This window comes from Salvelinus alpinus, chromosome 16, assembly GCF_045679555.1.
Source record: "Salvelinus alpinus chromosome 16, SLU_Salpinus.1, whole genome shotgun sequence".
Taxonomy (NCBI): domain Eukaryota; kingdom Metazoa; phylum Chordata; class Actinopteri; order Salmoniformes; family Salmonidae; genus Salvelinus; species Salvelinus alpinus.
The window spans coordinates 39076202-39089427 of record NC_092101.1 but is presented as its reverse complement, the minus strand read 5'-3'; the positions used below and the strand labels follow the sequence as shown (position 1 = coordinate 39089427).

Genomic DNA, 13226 nt, shown 5'->3' with positions numbered 1-13226 from the left:
CCACTACATGGCAGCAGAGGACACTTGAAGTCTGTGTTGAGAGAGATTCAGAGATACAGGCCCACAACCACTTCCTGGAGCAACAGAGAGTGGGTAAGTAAGTTGCTGTAGACATAGAGAGTTTACACACCAATAAAATACACGTACACACAAATAAATACTGTAGATTGTATCTGATGCTGCTGTTCTCCCATGTAGAACACGGGCTAATATGGAGACAGATTGACACCATACAACACAGAGAAAAAACAACACACACTATAGATACCGGTATGCAAAGCAAGCAACAGTGTGAGTAATTCAACACACTTTCACTTTGTGTGTGTTTGTCAGAGATAGTGAGGCAGCTTGGGGCCCTGTCAGGGCAGGGCAGCACGGCCTACCTGGAGACTATGCTGCTGGAGCTAAGGGACCAAATCAGCCAATAGAGGGCAGCAGAGGATACTCACAACAGGCCTGTGGAACAGGTCGCACGGTAGTCCCTCCCTATTTCAGTCCATGTACCTCCGTTTGGTGGCTAATGACCATGATCCTGATAAGTTAGATGTCTGTCAGAAAAATAAATAAATATGTTATTCTGTGCTCTTCATAGGGTCAAAGAGGTTAGGTCTGACTCACACAGCCCTACCCTGCCTGAGGACACAAAGGGACATGTCAACTTTGACCTCATATCCTCTGTGGATGGCCCCCTCTCCTCCCAAATAAGGTACATATGTCTTAGCGTACAGCTCTGATTAAACAGGTGAATAGGTTACTGCATGGTAGAGATAGTACCACCTCTATGCAGTAGTATCAGCTATAGTGTGATCATCGATGCACCTGTTATTAGTGCCAGATTAGTAGCTCTTATGACATAAAAATACATGTTTTTATTGTCACATACATGTGTTTTACAGGGTCAGCTGTAGTAGTAAAGCGTGCCTCTAGAAAATTAGGATTAAGTGCATTGCTCAAGGGCACATCAACAGATTTTTCACCTTGTCGGCTCGGGTATTCAAACCAGCAATCTTTCAGTTGCTGGCTCATCGCTCTAACTGCTAGGCTACCTGCCGTCTGACGTTAGCATGCAACACCAGTAATCAGTGCAGTAGGAGCAATGTATTACTATCCTGTTCCCTATCTGTATCTATGACTGTGTTTGACTGTGGCTGTGTGTGTTGGTATGACAGAGCTCTGAGGCTGGCCTACATGCAGTCCGGTGGATCTGTTCCAGCCATTCTGGCCCAGGTGCATGCCTGCAGGCTGAGGCCCACACTCTGGAGCAGCAGGCCCAACCTGGGGCTGAAACCAGCTGCAGGAGGAAGAGTGAGTGTCAGTCCTGCATGGTCTCTCATTGGGGTATGGAGGGTGTCGCATTTGATGCTTTGTTTCCACCTTCAGTGATTTGTGTCTATTGATCATGTGTACCAGTGCCTTCCGAAAGTATTCATACCCCTTGACCTATTACACATTTTGTTGTGTTATAGCCCGAATTCCCCCCCCAAATATTTTTAAATGCTCACCAATCTACAAACAATACCCCATAATGCCGAAGTGAAAACATGTTTTCAGTCATTTTTGCTAATTTATTGAAAATTAAATACAGAAATACAGTGAGCTTCAAAAATATTGGGACAGTGAAAGTTTTGTTTTTGTTTGTAATGATGTAATGACTATGAGGTTAAAGTGCAGACTGTCAGCTTTAATTTCAGGGTATTTTCATCCATATCTGGTAAACCGTTTAGAAAGTACAGCACTTTTTGTACATAGTCCCTTTATTTTAGGGGACCAAAAGTATTGAGACAAATTCACTTACATGTGTATTAAAGTAGTCAAAGTGAAGTATTTGGTCCCATATTCATAGCATGCAATGACTACATCAAGCTTGTGCCTGTACACATTTGTTGGATGCATATGCTCTTTGTATTGGTTGTGTTTCAGATAATTTTTTCCCCAATAGAAATGAATGGTAAATAGTGTATTGTGTCCTTTTACAGTCACTTTTATTGTAAATAAGAATACAATTTGTTTCTAAACACTTTTAAGTAATGTGGGTACTACCATGTTAAGAGTAATTCTGAATGAATCTTGAATAATGATTAGTGAGAAAGTTAGACACACAAATATCATACCCCTCAAAAATGCTAAACTCCCATGTTATTGTAATGGTGAGAGGTAGCATGTCTTGGGGGTATGATATTTCTACCCACCCCTTCTCTCTCTCTCTCTCTCTGCCCAGAGATGAAGCATCCTCACCAGGCTGGGAACTCAGAGGTCCTCGCTGTGGAGCAGGAGAACCTGAGACTGGAGGAAGAGATCTTCAGGATACAATTGCCAGGGAGAAACACTGCGGGGAATACGGTGGGTTGTCCTCTCCATCTAATCTTTGTCATGAATATAACATACGCATCATTCTATACATAGAGAGTCAACATTGCTGATAAACAATGACAGTAAGGAGTTATCACATACAGTGGGGAGAACAAGTATTTGATACACTGACGATTTTGCAGGTTTTCCTACTTACAAAGCATGTAGAGGTCTGTCATTTTTATCATAGGTACACTTCAACTGTGAGAGACGGAATCTAGAACAAAAATCCAGAAAATCACATTGTATGATTTTTAAGTAATTAATTTGCATTTTATTGCATGACATAAGTATTTGATACATCAGAAAAGCAGAACTTAATATTTGGTACAGAAACCTTTGTTTGCAATTACAGAGATCATACGTTTCCTGTAGTTCTTGACCAGGTTTGCACACACTGCAGCAGGGATTTTGGCCCACTCCTCCATACAGACCTTCTCCGGATCCTTCAGGTTTCGGGGCTGTCGCTGGGCAATACAGACTTTCAGCTCCCTCCAAAGATTTTCTATTGGGTTCAGGTCTGGAGACTGGCTAGGCCACTCCAGGACCTTGAGATGCTTCTTACGGAGCCACTCCTTAGTTGCCCTGGCTGTGTGTTTCGGGTCGTTGTCATGCTGGAAGACCCAGCCACGACCCATCTTCAATGCTCTTACTGAGGGAAGGAGGTTGTTGGCCAAGATCTCGCGATACATGGCCCCATCCATCCTCCCCTCAATACGGTGCAGTCGTCCTGTCCCCTTTGCAGAAAAGCATCCCCAAAGAATGATGTTTCCACCTCCATGCTTCTCATCAGACCACATGACCTTCTCCCATTCCTCCTCTGGATCATCCAGATGGTCATTGGCAAACTTCAGACGGGCCTGGACATGCGCTGGCTTGAGCAGGGGGACCTTGCGTGCGCTACAGGATTTTAATCCATGACGGCGTAGTGTGTTACTAATGGTTTTCTTTGAGACTGTGGTCCCAGCTCTCTTCAGGTCATTGACCAGGTCCTGCCGTGTAGTTCTGGGCTGATCCCTCACCTTCCTCATGAACATTGATGCCCCACGAGGTGAGATCTTGCATGGAGCCCCAGACCGAGGGTGATTGACCGTCATCTTGAACTTCTTCCATTTTCTAATAATTGCGCCAACAGTTGTTGCCTTTTCACCAAGCTGCTTGCCTATTGTCCTGTAGCCCATCCCAGCCTTGTGCAGGTCTACAATTTTATCTCTGATGTCCTTATACAGCTCTCTGGTCTTGGCCATTGTGGAGAGGTTGGAGTCTGTTTGATTGAGTGTGTGGACAGGTGTCTTTTATACAGGTAACGAGTTCAAACAGGTGCAGTTAATACAGGTAATGAGTGGAGAACAGGAGGGCTTCTTAAAGAAAAACTAACAGGTCTGTGAGAGCCGGAATTCTTACTGGTTGGTAGGTGATTAAATACTTATGTCATGCAATAAAATGCAAATGAATTACTTAAAAATCATACAATGTGATTTTCTGGATTTTTGTTTTAGATTCCGTCTTCCACAGTTGAAGTGTACCTATGATAAGAATTACAGACCTCTACATGCTTTGTAAGTAGGAAAACCTGCAAAATTGGCAGTGTATCAAATACTTGTTCTCCCCACTGTACATTGAATACAGTGATCACCACGGGATGTATAGAATTAGAATACATAAAATTAGAATTCACTCCAACGGTTCTAGAATTATTTTAATTCGATGGGATTCTATGTTCCCCTGATCCAGTAGCAGTGGGGTCTGAGCAGTGGGTGTGTTCCAGAGAGAACACACCCACCACATGGCCAGCATCCAGGCTGAGATCAAGAGCCTTCACAGGGAGGTAGAGGGGCAGAGAAGCTCCCAGGAACCAAAGGCTGCTCCCACCCCTTCCACCTCCACCCCTGTTCCCTGCCCCGCCAGCCATGCATCATCCCCTGGCCCAGATGCATGCTCCTCCAGCCCTGGTAAAGCTGTGACATAAATATTGCTTTCATCTATCCAGTTCTCTATGATCACTGAAAATTATGTGAACAAAAGAAGACCCATATAGTATATCCACCCTATGTTCCTGTTACAGACCCAGCCCAGGCCCCATTCCTCTCCCTACGACCCTGCGTGAGTCCATAATGACATCTATGTTGTCTTTAAGACAATTTGAGATGTCTATATTAGTCAAATTAAACCCTACCTTTACTTACAATTATTAGATACTATTTTATTGTCTCTAACACATTTTTAACTCTCTACAGGTGTTCAGGTATGAAATACCTCTAAACTACTCTAAACCCTGTTGTTTTGCAGGGCTGGTTTTGTGGTCTTCTATGACCTGGTGCTGGGGTTAGATGCCATGCTGAGGGTTCTGCGTCTAGTGCCTGGTCTCTACTCTGGGGGCCAGGAGGTGGGACGTCCTAATCCACTGCTCCCTGTGCAGTGCCAGCTTGGAGGGGGTCTGCCTTACTCCCACACTGTGCCCCCCGGGAACTATGCCCCACTGGCAGTCAAAGAGCCTATGCCCAGGTAAGCACTGCACCCTGAGAAGAAAAAGTAACTGTGAAACTAACCCGTAGCATGTTGGCTGGGGTACATCAGTGACATCACACCTTCCCTTACAGAGAGACAGACTTGTCTCTTGCTCTGTTAGCTCAGTTTGCCTTTGAGTTGTGTGTGTTGTTCAGAAGGTCGCTGTTCGTGCCCACTCGGGGTGGAGCAAAATGCACTTTGTTACATTTGTCTAAGACAAAACTCTCTCTCTTCAGGATGCAGCCGTCTCCCTCCTTGTCTTTGATGGTTGAGCTCCAGGCTGCTGAGGGTCTGGACGCCTACGGTCAGGAGGTCCAGAGGCTGGTGTCCAAGGGCTGGGCACGGCTGGAGCTCTTCGACCAGCACAACTAGTTCCAGAGCGGGTACTCGAGGGTCCCAGTACGTGCCCTCCTTGTCCGACCCTTCCTCAGCCCAGGCCAGCTCAACTCAGTTCCCAAGGTGAGGGTAGACACCTGTCTGGCTGACTGCTAGTGGTTAGAATTAAGTTGGATTGGAATATCCATTCTACGTAATGATGGCTTAAAATTACAAAGAATATCATTACAGGTGATGACATAGGCTACAGTTGAAATCGGAAGTTTACCTACACTTAGGTTGGAGTCATTAAAACTTGTTTTTCAACCACTACACAAATTTCTCCACAAGTTTTGGTTTCCAATCTCCCTGCAACTCTTCAAGGAAACACACCCCTTACCATGTCAACATTACAGCTGTCAGCAGCCAGTTAATTTCACTGATCACAAGGACCCTCCCCATGGAGGAACCAAATCAGAGGTGAGAAAGAGAGATGTTGTGGGATGGAATCTCTTCCTCACCTCTGATGATGATGATGACTATGATGATTGAAGCATTTGGTAATCAGTAAAGGAATACTAATTCAGTCCGGAGAGTTGTGTGACTTAATTGGATCCCTTCCATTGATTGTTGTAAGTCAAATCAAATATTATTGGTCGCATTCACATATTTAGCAGATGTTATTGTGGGTGTAGCGAAATGCTTGTGTTCCTAGCTCCAACAGTGCAGTAATATCTAACAATTCACAACAATACACACAAATCTAAAAGGAAAAGAATGGAATTAAGAAATATATAGGATTAGGAAGAGCAATATCGGAGAGGCATTGACTAGGATACAGTACATACATATGAAATGAGTTAAACCGTATGTAAACATTATTAAAGTGACCAGTGATTCCATGTCTATGTACATAGTGCAGTAGTTATGTGGAAGTCTTCTTAATTTTACGAATAAAAACTTTTTTAAACTGTTTGTTTTCTATTATGGTAATGATGAAGACAGTTAACATAAACTCAGCAAAAAAATAAATGTCCCTTTTTCAGGACCCTGTCTTTCAAAGATAATTCGTAAAAATCCAAATAACTTCACAGATCTTCATTGTAAAGGGTTTAAACACTGTTTCCCATGCTTGTTCAATGAACCATAAACAATTAATGAACATGCATCTGTGGAACAGTCGTTAAGACACTAACAGCTTACAGACAGTGGGCAATTAAGGTCACAGTTATGAAAACTTAGGACACTAAAGAGGCCTTTCTACAGACTTTGAAAAACACCAAAAGAAAGATGCCTAGGGTCCCTGCTCATCTGCGTGAACGTGCCTTAGGCATGCTGCAAGGAGGCATGAGGACTGCAGATGTGGCTAGGGCAATAAATTGCAACTGTGAGACACCTAAGACAGCGCTACAGGGAGACAGGACGGACAGCTGATCGCCCTCGCAGTGGCAGACCACGTGTAACAACACCTGCACAGGATCGGTACATCTGAACATCACACATGCGGGACGGGTACAAGATGTCAACAACAACTGCCCGAGTTACACCAGGAACCCTCTATCAGTGCTCAGAATGTCCGCAATAGGCCGAGAGAGGCTGGACTGAGGGATTGTAGGCCTGTTGTAAAGGCAGGTCCTCACCAGACATCTCCGACAACAACGTTGCCTATGGGCACAAACCCACCATCGCTGGACCAGACAGGACTGGCAAAAAGTACTCTTCACTGACGAGTCACGGTTTTGTCTCACCAGGGGTGATGGTCGGATTCGCGTTTATCGTAAAAGGAATGAGCGTTACACTGAGGCCTGTATTCTGGAGCGGGATCGATTTGGAGGTGGAAGATCTGTCATGGTCTGGGGCGCTGTCACAGCATCATCGGACTGAGCTTGTTGTCATTGCAGGAAATCTCAACGCTGTACGTTACAAGGAAGACATCCTCCTCCCTCATGTGGTACCCTTCCTGCAGGCTCATCCTAACATGACCCTCCAGCATGACAATGCCACCAGCCATACTGCTCGTTCTGTGTGTGATTTCTTGCAAGACAGGAATGTCAGTGTTCTGCCATGGCCAGCGAAGAGCCCAGATCTCAATCACATTGAGCACGTCTGGGACCTGTTGGATCGGAGGGTGAGGACTAGGGCCATTCCCCCCAGAAATGTCCGGGAACTTGCAGGTGCCTTGGTGGAAGAGTGGGGTAACATCTCACAGGAAGAGCTGGCAAATCTGGTGCAGTCCATGAGGAGGAGATGCACTGCAGTTCTTAATGCAGCTGGTGGCCACACCAGATACTGACTGTTACTTTTGATTTTGACTCACCCTTTGTTCAGGGACACATTATTTCATTTCTGTTAGTCACATGTCTGTGGAACTTGTTCAGTTTATGTCTCAGTTGTTGAATCTTGTTATGTTCATACAAATATTTACACATGTTAATTTTGCTGAAAATAAACGCAGTTGACAGTGAGAGGACGTTTCTTTTTTTGCTGAGTTTAGCTCAAGTACAGGTACTACAATTGAAGTCAGAAGTTTACATACACCTTAGCCAAATACATTTAAACTGTTTTGAACAATTCCTAGTAAAATTCTAGTAAAAATTCCCTAAAATTAGGTCAGTTAGGATCACCACTTTATTGTAAGAATATGAAATGTCAGAATAATAGTAGAGAAAATGATTTATTTGAGATTTTATTTATTTTATCACATTCACAGTGGGTCAGAAGTTTACATTCACTCAATTAGTATTTGGTAGCATTGACTTTAAATTGTTTAACTTGGGTCAAATGTTTCGTGTAGCCTTCCACAAGCTTTCCACAATAAATTGGGTGAATTTTGGCCCATTCCTCCTGACAGAGCTGGTGTAACTGAGTCAGGTTTGTAGGCCTCATTGCTCGCACACGCTTTCTCAGTTCTGCCCACAAATGTTCTATATGATTGAGGTTAGGGCTTTGTGATGGCCAATCTAATACCTTGACTTGACTTTGTTGTCCTTAAGCCATTTTGCCACAACTTTGGAAGTATGCTTGGGCCATTTGGACCCATTTGCGACCAAGCTTTAACTTCCTGACTGATGCCTTGAGATGTTGCTTCAATATATCCACATAATTGTCCTTCCTCATGTAGCCATCTATTTTGTGAAGTGCACCAGTCCCTCCTGCAGCAAAGCACCCCCACAACATGATGCTGCCACCCCCGTGCTTCACGGTTGGGATGGTGTTCTTCAGCTTGCAAGCGTCCCCCTTTTTCCTCAAAACTTAACGATAGTCATTATGGCCAAACAGTTCTATTTTCGTTTCATCAGACCAGAGGACATTTATCCAAAAAGTACAATCTTTGTCCCAATGTGCAGTTGCAAACTGTAGTCTGGCTTTTTTATGGCGGTTTTGGAGCAGTGGCTTCCTCCTTGCTGAGCGGCCTTTCAGGTTATGTCAATATAAGACTCGTTTTACTGTTGATATAGAAACTTTTGTACCTATTTCCTCCAGCATCTTCACAAGGTCCTTTGCTGTTGTCCTGGGATTGATTTGCACTTTTCGCACCAAAGTGCATTCATCTCCTTCCTGAGGGGTATGACAGCTGCGTTGTCCCATGGTGTTTATACTTGCGTACTATTGTTTGTACAGATGAACGTGGTACTTTCAGGTGTTTGGAAATTGCTCCCAAGGATTAACCAGACTTGTGGAGGTCTCCAATTTTTTTTCTAAGGTCTTTGCTGATTTCTTTTGTTTTTCCCATGATGTCAAGCAAAGAGGCACTGAGTTTGGAGGTAGGCCTTGAAATACATCCACAGGTACACCTCCAATTGACTCAAATGATGTCAATTAGCCTATCAGAAGTTTCTAAAGCCATGCCATAATTTTCTGGAATTTTCCAAGCTGTTTAAAGGCACAGTCAATTTAGTGTATGTAAACTTCTGACCCACTGGAATTGTGGTACAGTGAATTATAAGTGAAATAACCTCTCTGTAAACAATTGTTGGAAAAATTACTTGTGTCATGGACCAAGTAGACAGACTTACCAAAACTATAGTTTCTTGACAAGAAATTTGTGGAGTGGTTGAAAAACAAGTTTTAATGACACCAACCTAAGTGTATGTAAACTTCCGACTTCAACTGTATCTAATTTAGCTGTAATCTCTAATACATTTTCACAACACACATTTTCAGTGAGATCAATCCCTTGCTTCTTCGAGTAAGAGGACGTAGATAAGTTTTGGGTGTCATTGTGGACAGGGTGAGGGGAGCACCTCAGGGAAGGAAGCCCCTGCACATTGACTCGGTACCCCCTGTATTGCCTTGTTATTGTTATGTACATTTGTGTTACTTTTGATTGATTTGATATATTTTTTATTTCTTGAACTACATTGTTGGTTAAGGGCTTGTAAGTAAGCATTTCACCGTAAGGTCTACACCGGTTGTATTTGGCGCATGTGACAAATAACATTTGATTTGAAGCCTTTGACTGCCAGGATACAGCCAGAGGACTGGAAAGGCGAGCCAAAGCCCGGGGAATTATGTGTGTGTGTGAGAAGGGGTGTTAAATGTTGTACCTTGTAGTGATGTGGGATTATCAGTCTTCTGGTTAGACAGGGTATATGTCCATCTGTGAGGCAGGTTAGAGAGCCTCATCAGACTTTACTTTCCCTACTTGTTGCCTCTCACAGGTGCTAATGTGTGAGGACTCAGGATTCCACAGCACGTTACTCCATAACATATGGTGACGTCATCTTTGGGGAATCCCTTTGAGCTGTATGATGCGGTGGTCAGACTGCAAATCTACAGTGAAGATTAGGCACCGCCACTCTTACCCCTGACCCACGTTTAGCCCCCTCCAAGGACTGCTTCCAGGTCAGCCTTCTCCAGCTGGTGTTCCTTTGATTTTATTGATCAATCAATCAATTATTACATAATGTCTGCTAGACCATCTTTGGGCCTCTGTATCAGTTATGTGTTACTGTTCTGTGACAGGTGTCTATGGATGGAGCCTTGGACCTGCCAGGGTCAGGCTATACCCTAGATCTCTGCTCCCTCAGCCCCGCTGGAGCCTTCTTCCATGGGTGGCCCAAGGTCCCCCAACACCCATCCTCCACCTAGACCCCAGCAGCAGCCTGACTGCACCCCAATGGACAGACAGATTCAAGGTAGCAAGACTCATCTTTCTGGTGGGCTACTAATCACAGTCCTACTAGGGTTAGGCTCTGGTCACATCCTTGAAATGCACTTTGTAATGCTCATCACATCTGAGGATTGGGTGAGATGGGTACAATGCTACTTTTTAATGTCCATATGTTAGAGAACTTAACAACTTTTGCTCAATTCAACCCTGTCAGTACATAAGTTATTAAATTCTACTAACCAATTTTACTGAGACTAAGAAAAGACAACCTATATTCTGAAAGCCCCCACAGCACTCAATCTGCTCCTATGAATGAACCTGCAGGGCTACCACTTCAACACGGAACCCAAACCGGCTGCGTGCGTGCGCTATCGTGCATGAATGTATTTTGTCCCCCTACACCAAACGCGACCACGACACGCAGGTTAAAATATCAAAACAAACTTTGAACCAATGACATTAATTTTGGATTTAGCTAGTTAGCTTGCACTTGCTAGCTAATTTGTCCTGGGATATAAACATTGAGTTGCTATTTAACCTGAAATGCACAAGGTATTCTACTCCGACAATTAATCCACACATAAAACGGCTAACCGAATCATTTCTAGTCATCTCTCCTCCTTCCAGGCTTTTTCATCTTTGAAATTATATGGTGATTGGCATCTACACTTTTACTATGACAACCGGCAAAACATTTAGTCTTTCAATCACCCACGTGGGTACAACCAATGAGGAGATGGCACGGGGTACCTGCTTCTATAAACTAATGAGGAGATGGGAGAGGCAGGACTTTCAGCGTGATCTGCGTCAGAAATAGGATTTCTATTTTAGCCCTTGGCAACGCAGACGGTCGTTGGCGCGCGCGAGCAGTGGGTGCAATAATTGAATAACATGGATTTCTAAATTTATTTTGCGACGTGTCCGGTCTGGTCAGCAGTACTCTACACTGCACCTTAGAGACTGCTGCCCTATGTACATAATCATTGAACACTAGTCACTTTAATGTTTACATACTGTATTCTAGTCTTTGAACACGAAATGTTTACATGCTGTTTTACCCACTTTATACAGTGCATTCAGACCCCTTGACTTTTTCCACATTTTGTTACGTTATAGCCTTATTCTAAAGTGGATTAAATAAAAAAGGTAGACATTTTAGCAAATGTACGATTTTTTTTAACAGAAATACCTTATTTACATAAGTATTCAGACCATTTGCTATGAGATTCGAAATTGAGCTAAGGTGAATCCTGTTTTCATTGATCATGTTTTTACAACTTGGAGTCCACCTGTGATAAATTCAATTGATTGGACATGATTTGGAAAGGCACACACCTGTCTATATAAAGGTCCCACAGTTGACAGTGCATGTCAGAGCAAAACCAGGCCATGAGGTCGAAGGAATTGTCTGTAGAGCTCCGAGACAGGATTGTGTCGATGCACAGATCTGGGGAAGGGTACTAAAACATGTCTGCAGCATTGAAGGTCCCCAAGAACACAGTGGACTCCGTCATTCTTAAATGGAAGATTGGAACCACCAAGACTCTTCCTAGAGCTGGCCGCCCGGCCAAACTGAGTAATCGGGGGAGAAGGGCCTTGGTCAGAAAGGTGACCAAGAACCTGATGGTCACTGACAGAGCTCCTCTGTGGAGGTGTAAGAACCTTCCAGAAGGACAACCATCTCTGCAGCACTCCACCAGTCAGGCCTTTATGGTAGAGTGGCCAGACGGAAAAGGCACATGACAGCCCACTTGGAGTTTGCCAAAAGGCACCCTACAGTGAAGCATGGGGATGGCAGCATCATGCTTTGGGGATGTTTTTCAGTGGCAGGGACTGGGAGACTAGTCAGGATCGAGGGATGGATGAGCGGAGCAAAGTACAGAGAGATCCTTGATGAAAACCTGCTGTAGAGTGCTCAGGACCACAGACTGGAGCGAAGGTTCACCTTCCAACAGGACAACAACCCTAAGCACACAGCCAAGACAACACAGGAGTGGCTTCGGGACAAGTCTCAATGTCCTTGAGTGGCCCAGCCAGAGCCCAGACTTGAACCCGATCGAACATCTCTGCAGGCTTGAAAATAGCTGTGCAGTGACGCCCCCATCCAACCACAGAGCTTGAGAGGATCTGCAGAGAAGAATGGGAGAAACTCCCTTAATACAGGTGTGTTATGGCTATGAAAAGCCAACTGACATTTACTCCTGAGGTGCTGACCTGCTGCACCCTCGACAACCACTGTGATTATTATTATTTGACCCTGTTAGTCATCTATGAACATCTTGGCCATGTTCTGTTATAATCTCCACCCGGTACAGCCAGAAGAGGACTGGCCACCCCTCATAGCCTGGTTCCTCTAGGTTTCTTCCTAGGTAGTTTTTCCTAGCCACCGTGCTCCTACACCGGCATTGCTTGCCGTTTGGGGTTTTAGGCTGGGTTTCTGTACAGCACTTTGAGATATCAGCTGATGTAAGAAGGGCTTTATAAATACATTTGATGTGTGTCAAGCTTGTAGCGTCATACCCAAGGATTTAATCACTGCCAAAGGTCCTTCAACAAAGTACTGAGTAAAGTGTCTGAATACTTATGTAAATGTGATATCATTTTTTTTTAATTAAAAATTTAAAGTAAAAAAAAAAACAGTTCTTGCTTTGTGATTATGGGGTATTGTATGTAGATTGATGAGAAAATGCACTATGTACACTACATACAAAAGTATGTGGACACCTGGTTTTAGAACATCTCATTCCAAAATCATGGGCATTAATATTGAATTGGTCCCTCCTTTGTTGCTACAACAGCCTCCACTCTTCTGGGAAGGCTTTCCCTCTAGATGTTGGAACATTGATGCGGGGACATGCATCCATTCAGCCACAAGCGCATTAGTGAGGTCATGCAATTAAGCCTGGCTTGCAGTCAGCGTTCCAATTCATCTCAAAGGTGT

At 44.0% G+C, this 13226-nt stretch overlaps 1 protein-coding gene across 3 annotated transcripts; it reads left to right on the top strand.

Annotated features, from left to right (window-relative positions):
• Positions 1 to 314: 314 nt before the first annotated feature.
• On the top strand, positions 315 to 12888 carry LOC139541482 (coiled-coil domain-containing protein 17-like). 3 transcript variants are annotated; one of them, XR_011668358.1, is made up of 10 exons: positions 315 to 475; positions 593 to 706; positions 1170 to 1305; positions 2219 to 2340; positions 4087 to 4301; positions 4415 to 4452; positions 4639 to 4854; positions 5094 to 5316; positions 9834 to 10017; positions 10138 to 12888. XR_011668358.1 is itself a non-coding variant. In XM_071346164.1 (8 exons), the coding sequence occupies exons 5-8, from the start codon at positions 4260 to 4262 to the stop codon at positions 5227 to 5229; spliced, it is 432 nt and encodes a 143-aa protein (XP_071202265.1). In that variant the 5' UTR covers positions 315 to 475; positions 593 to 706; positions 1170 to 1305; positions 2219 to 2340; positions 4087 to 4259; the 3' UTR covers positions 5230 to 7855. The 3 variants fall into 3 exon arrangements, 1 of the variants encoding a protein (XP_071202265.1); XR_011668359.1 differs by having other exon boundaries at positions 1170 to 1338; XM_071346164.1 differs by lacking the exons at positions 9834 to 10017; positions 10138 to 12888 and having other exon boundaries at positions 5094 to 7855.
• Positions 12889 to 13226: the final 338 nt, after the last annotated feature.

Bases quoted from the DNA above. Each gene is read 5' to 3' on its own strand.
- LOC139541482 (XM_071346164.1), top strand. From the start codon at position 4,260: ATGCATCATCCCCTGGCCCAGATGCATGCTCCTCCAGCCCTG. The intron at 4,302-4,414 runs GTAAAGCTGTGA...TTCCTGTTACAG, and splicing joins TGCATGCTCCTCCAGCCCTG to ACCCAGCCCAGGCCCCATTC. The intron at 4,855-5,093 runs GTAAGCACTGCA...CTCTCTCTTCAG, and splicing joins GTCAAAGAGCCTATGCCCAG to GATGCAGCCGTCTCCCTCCT.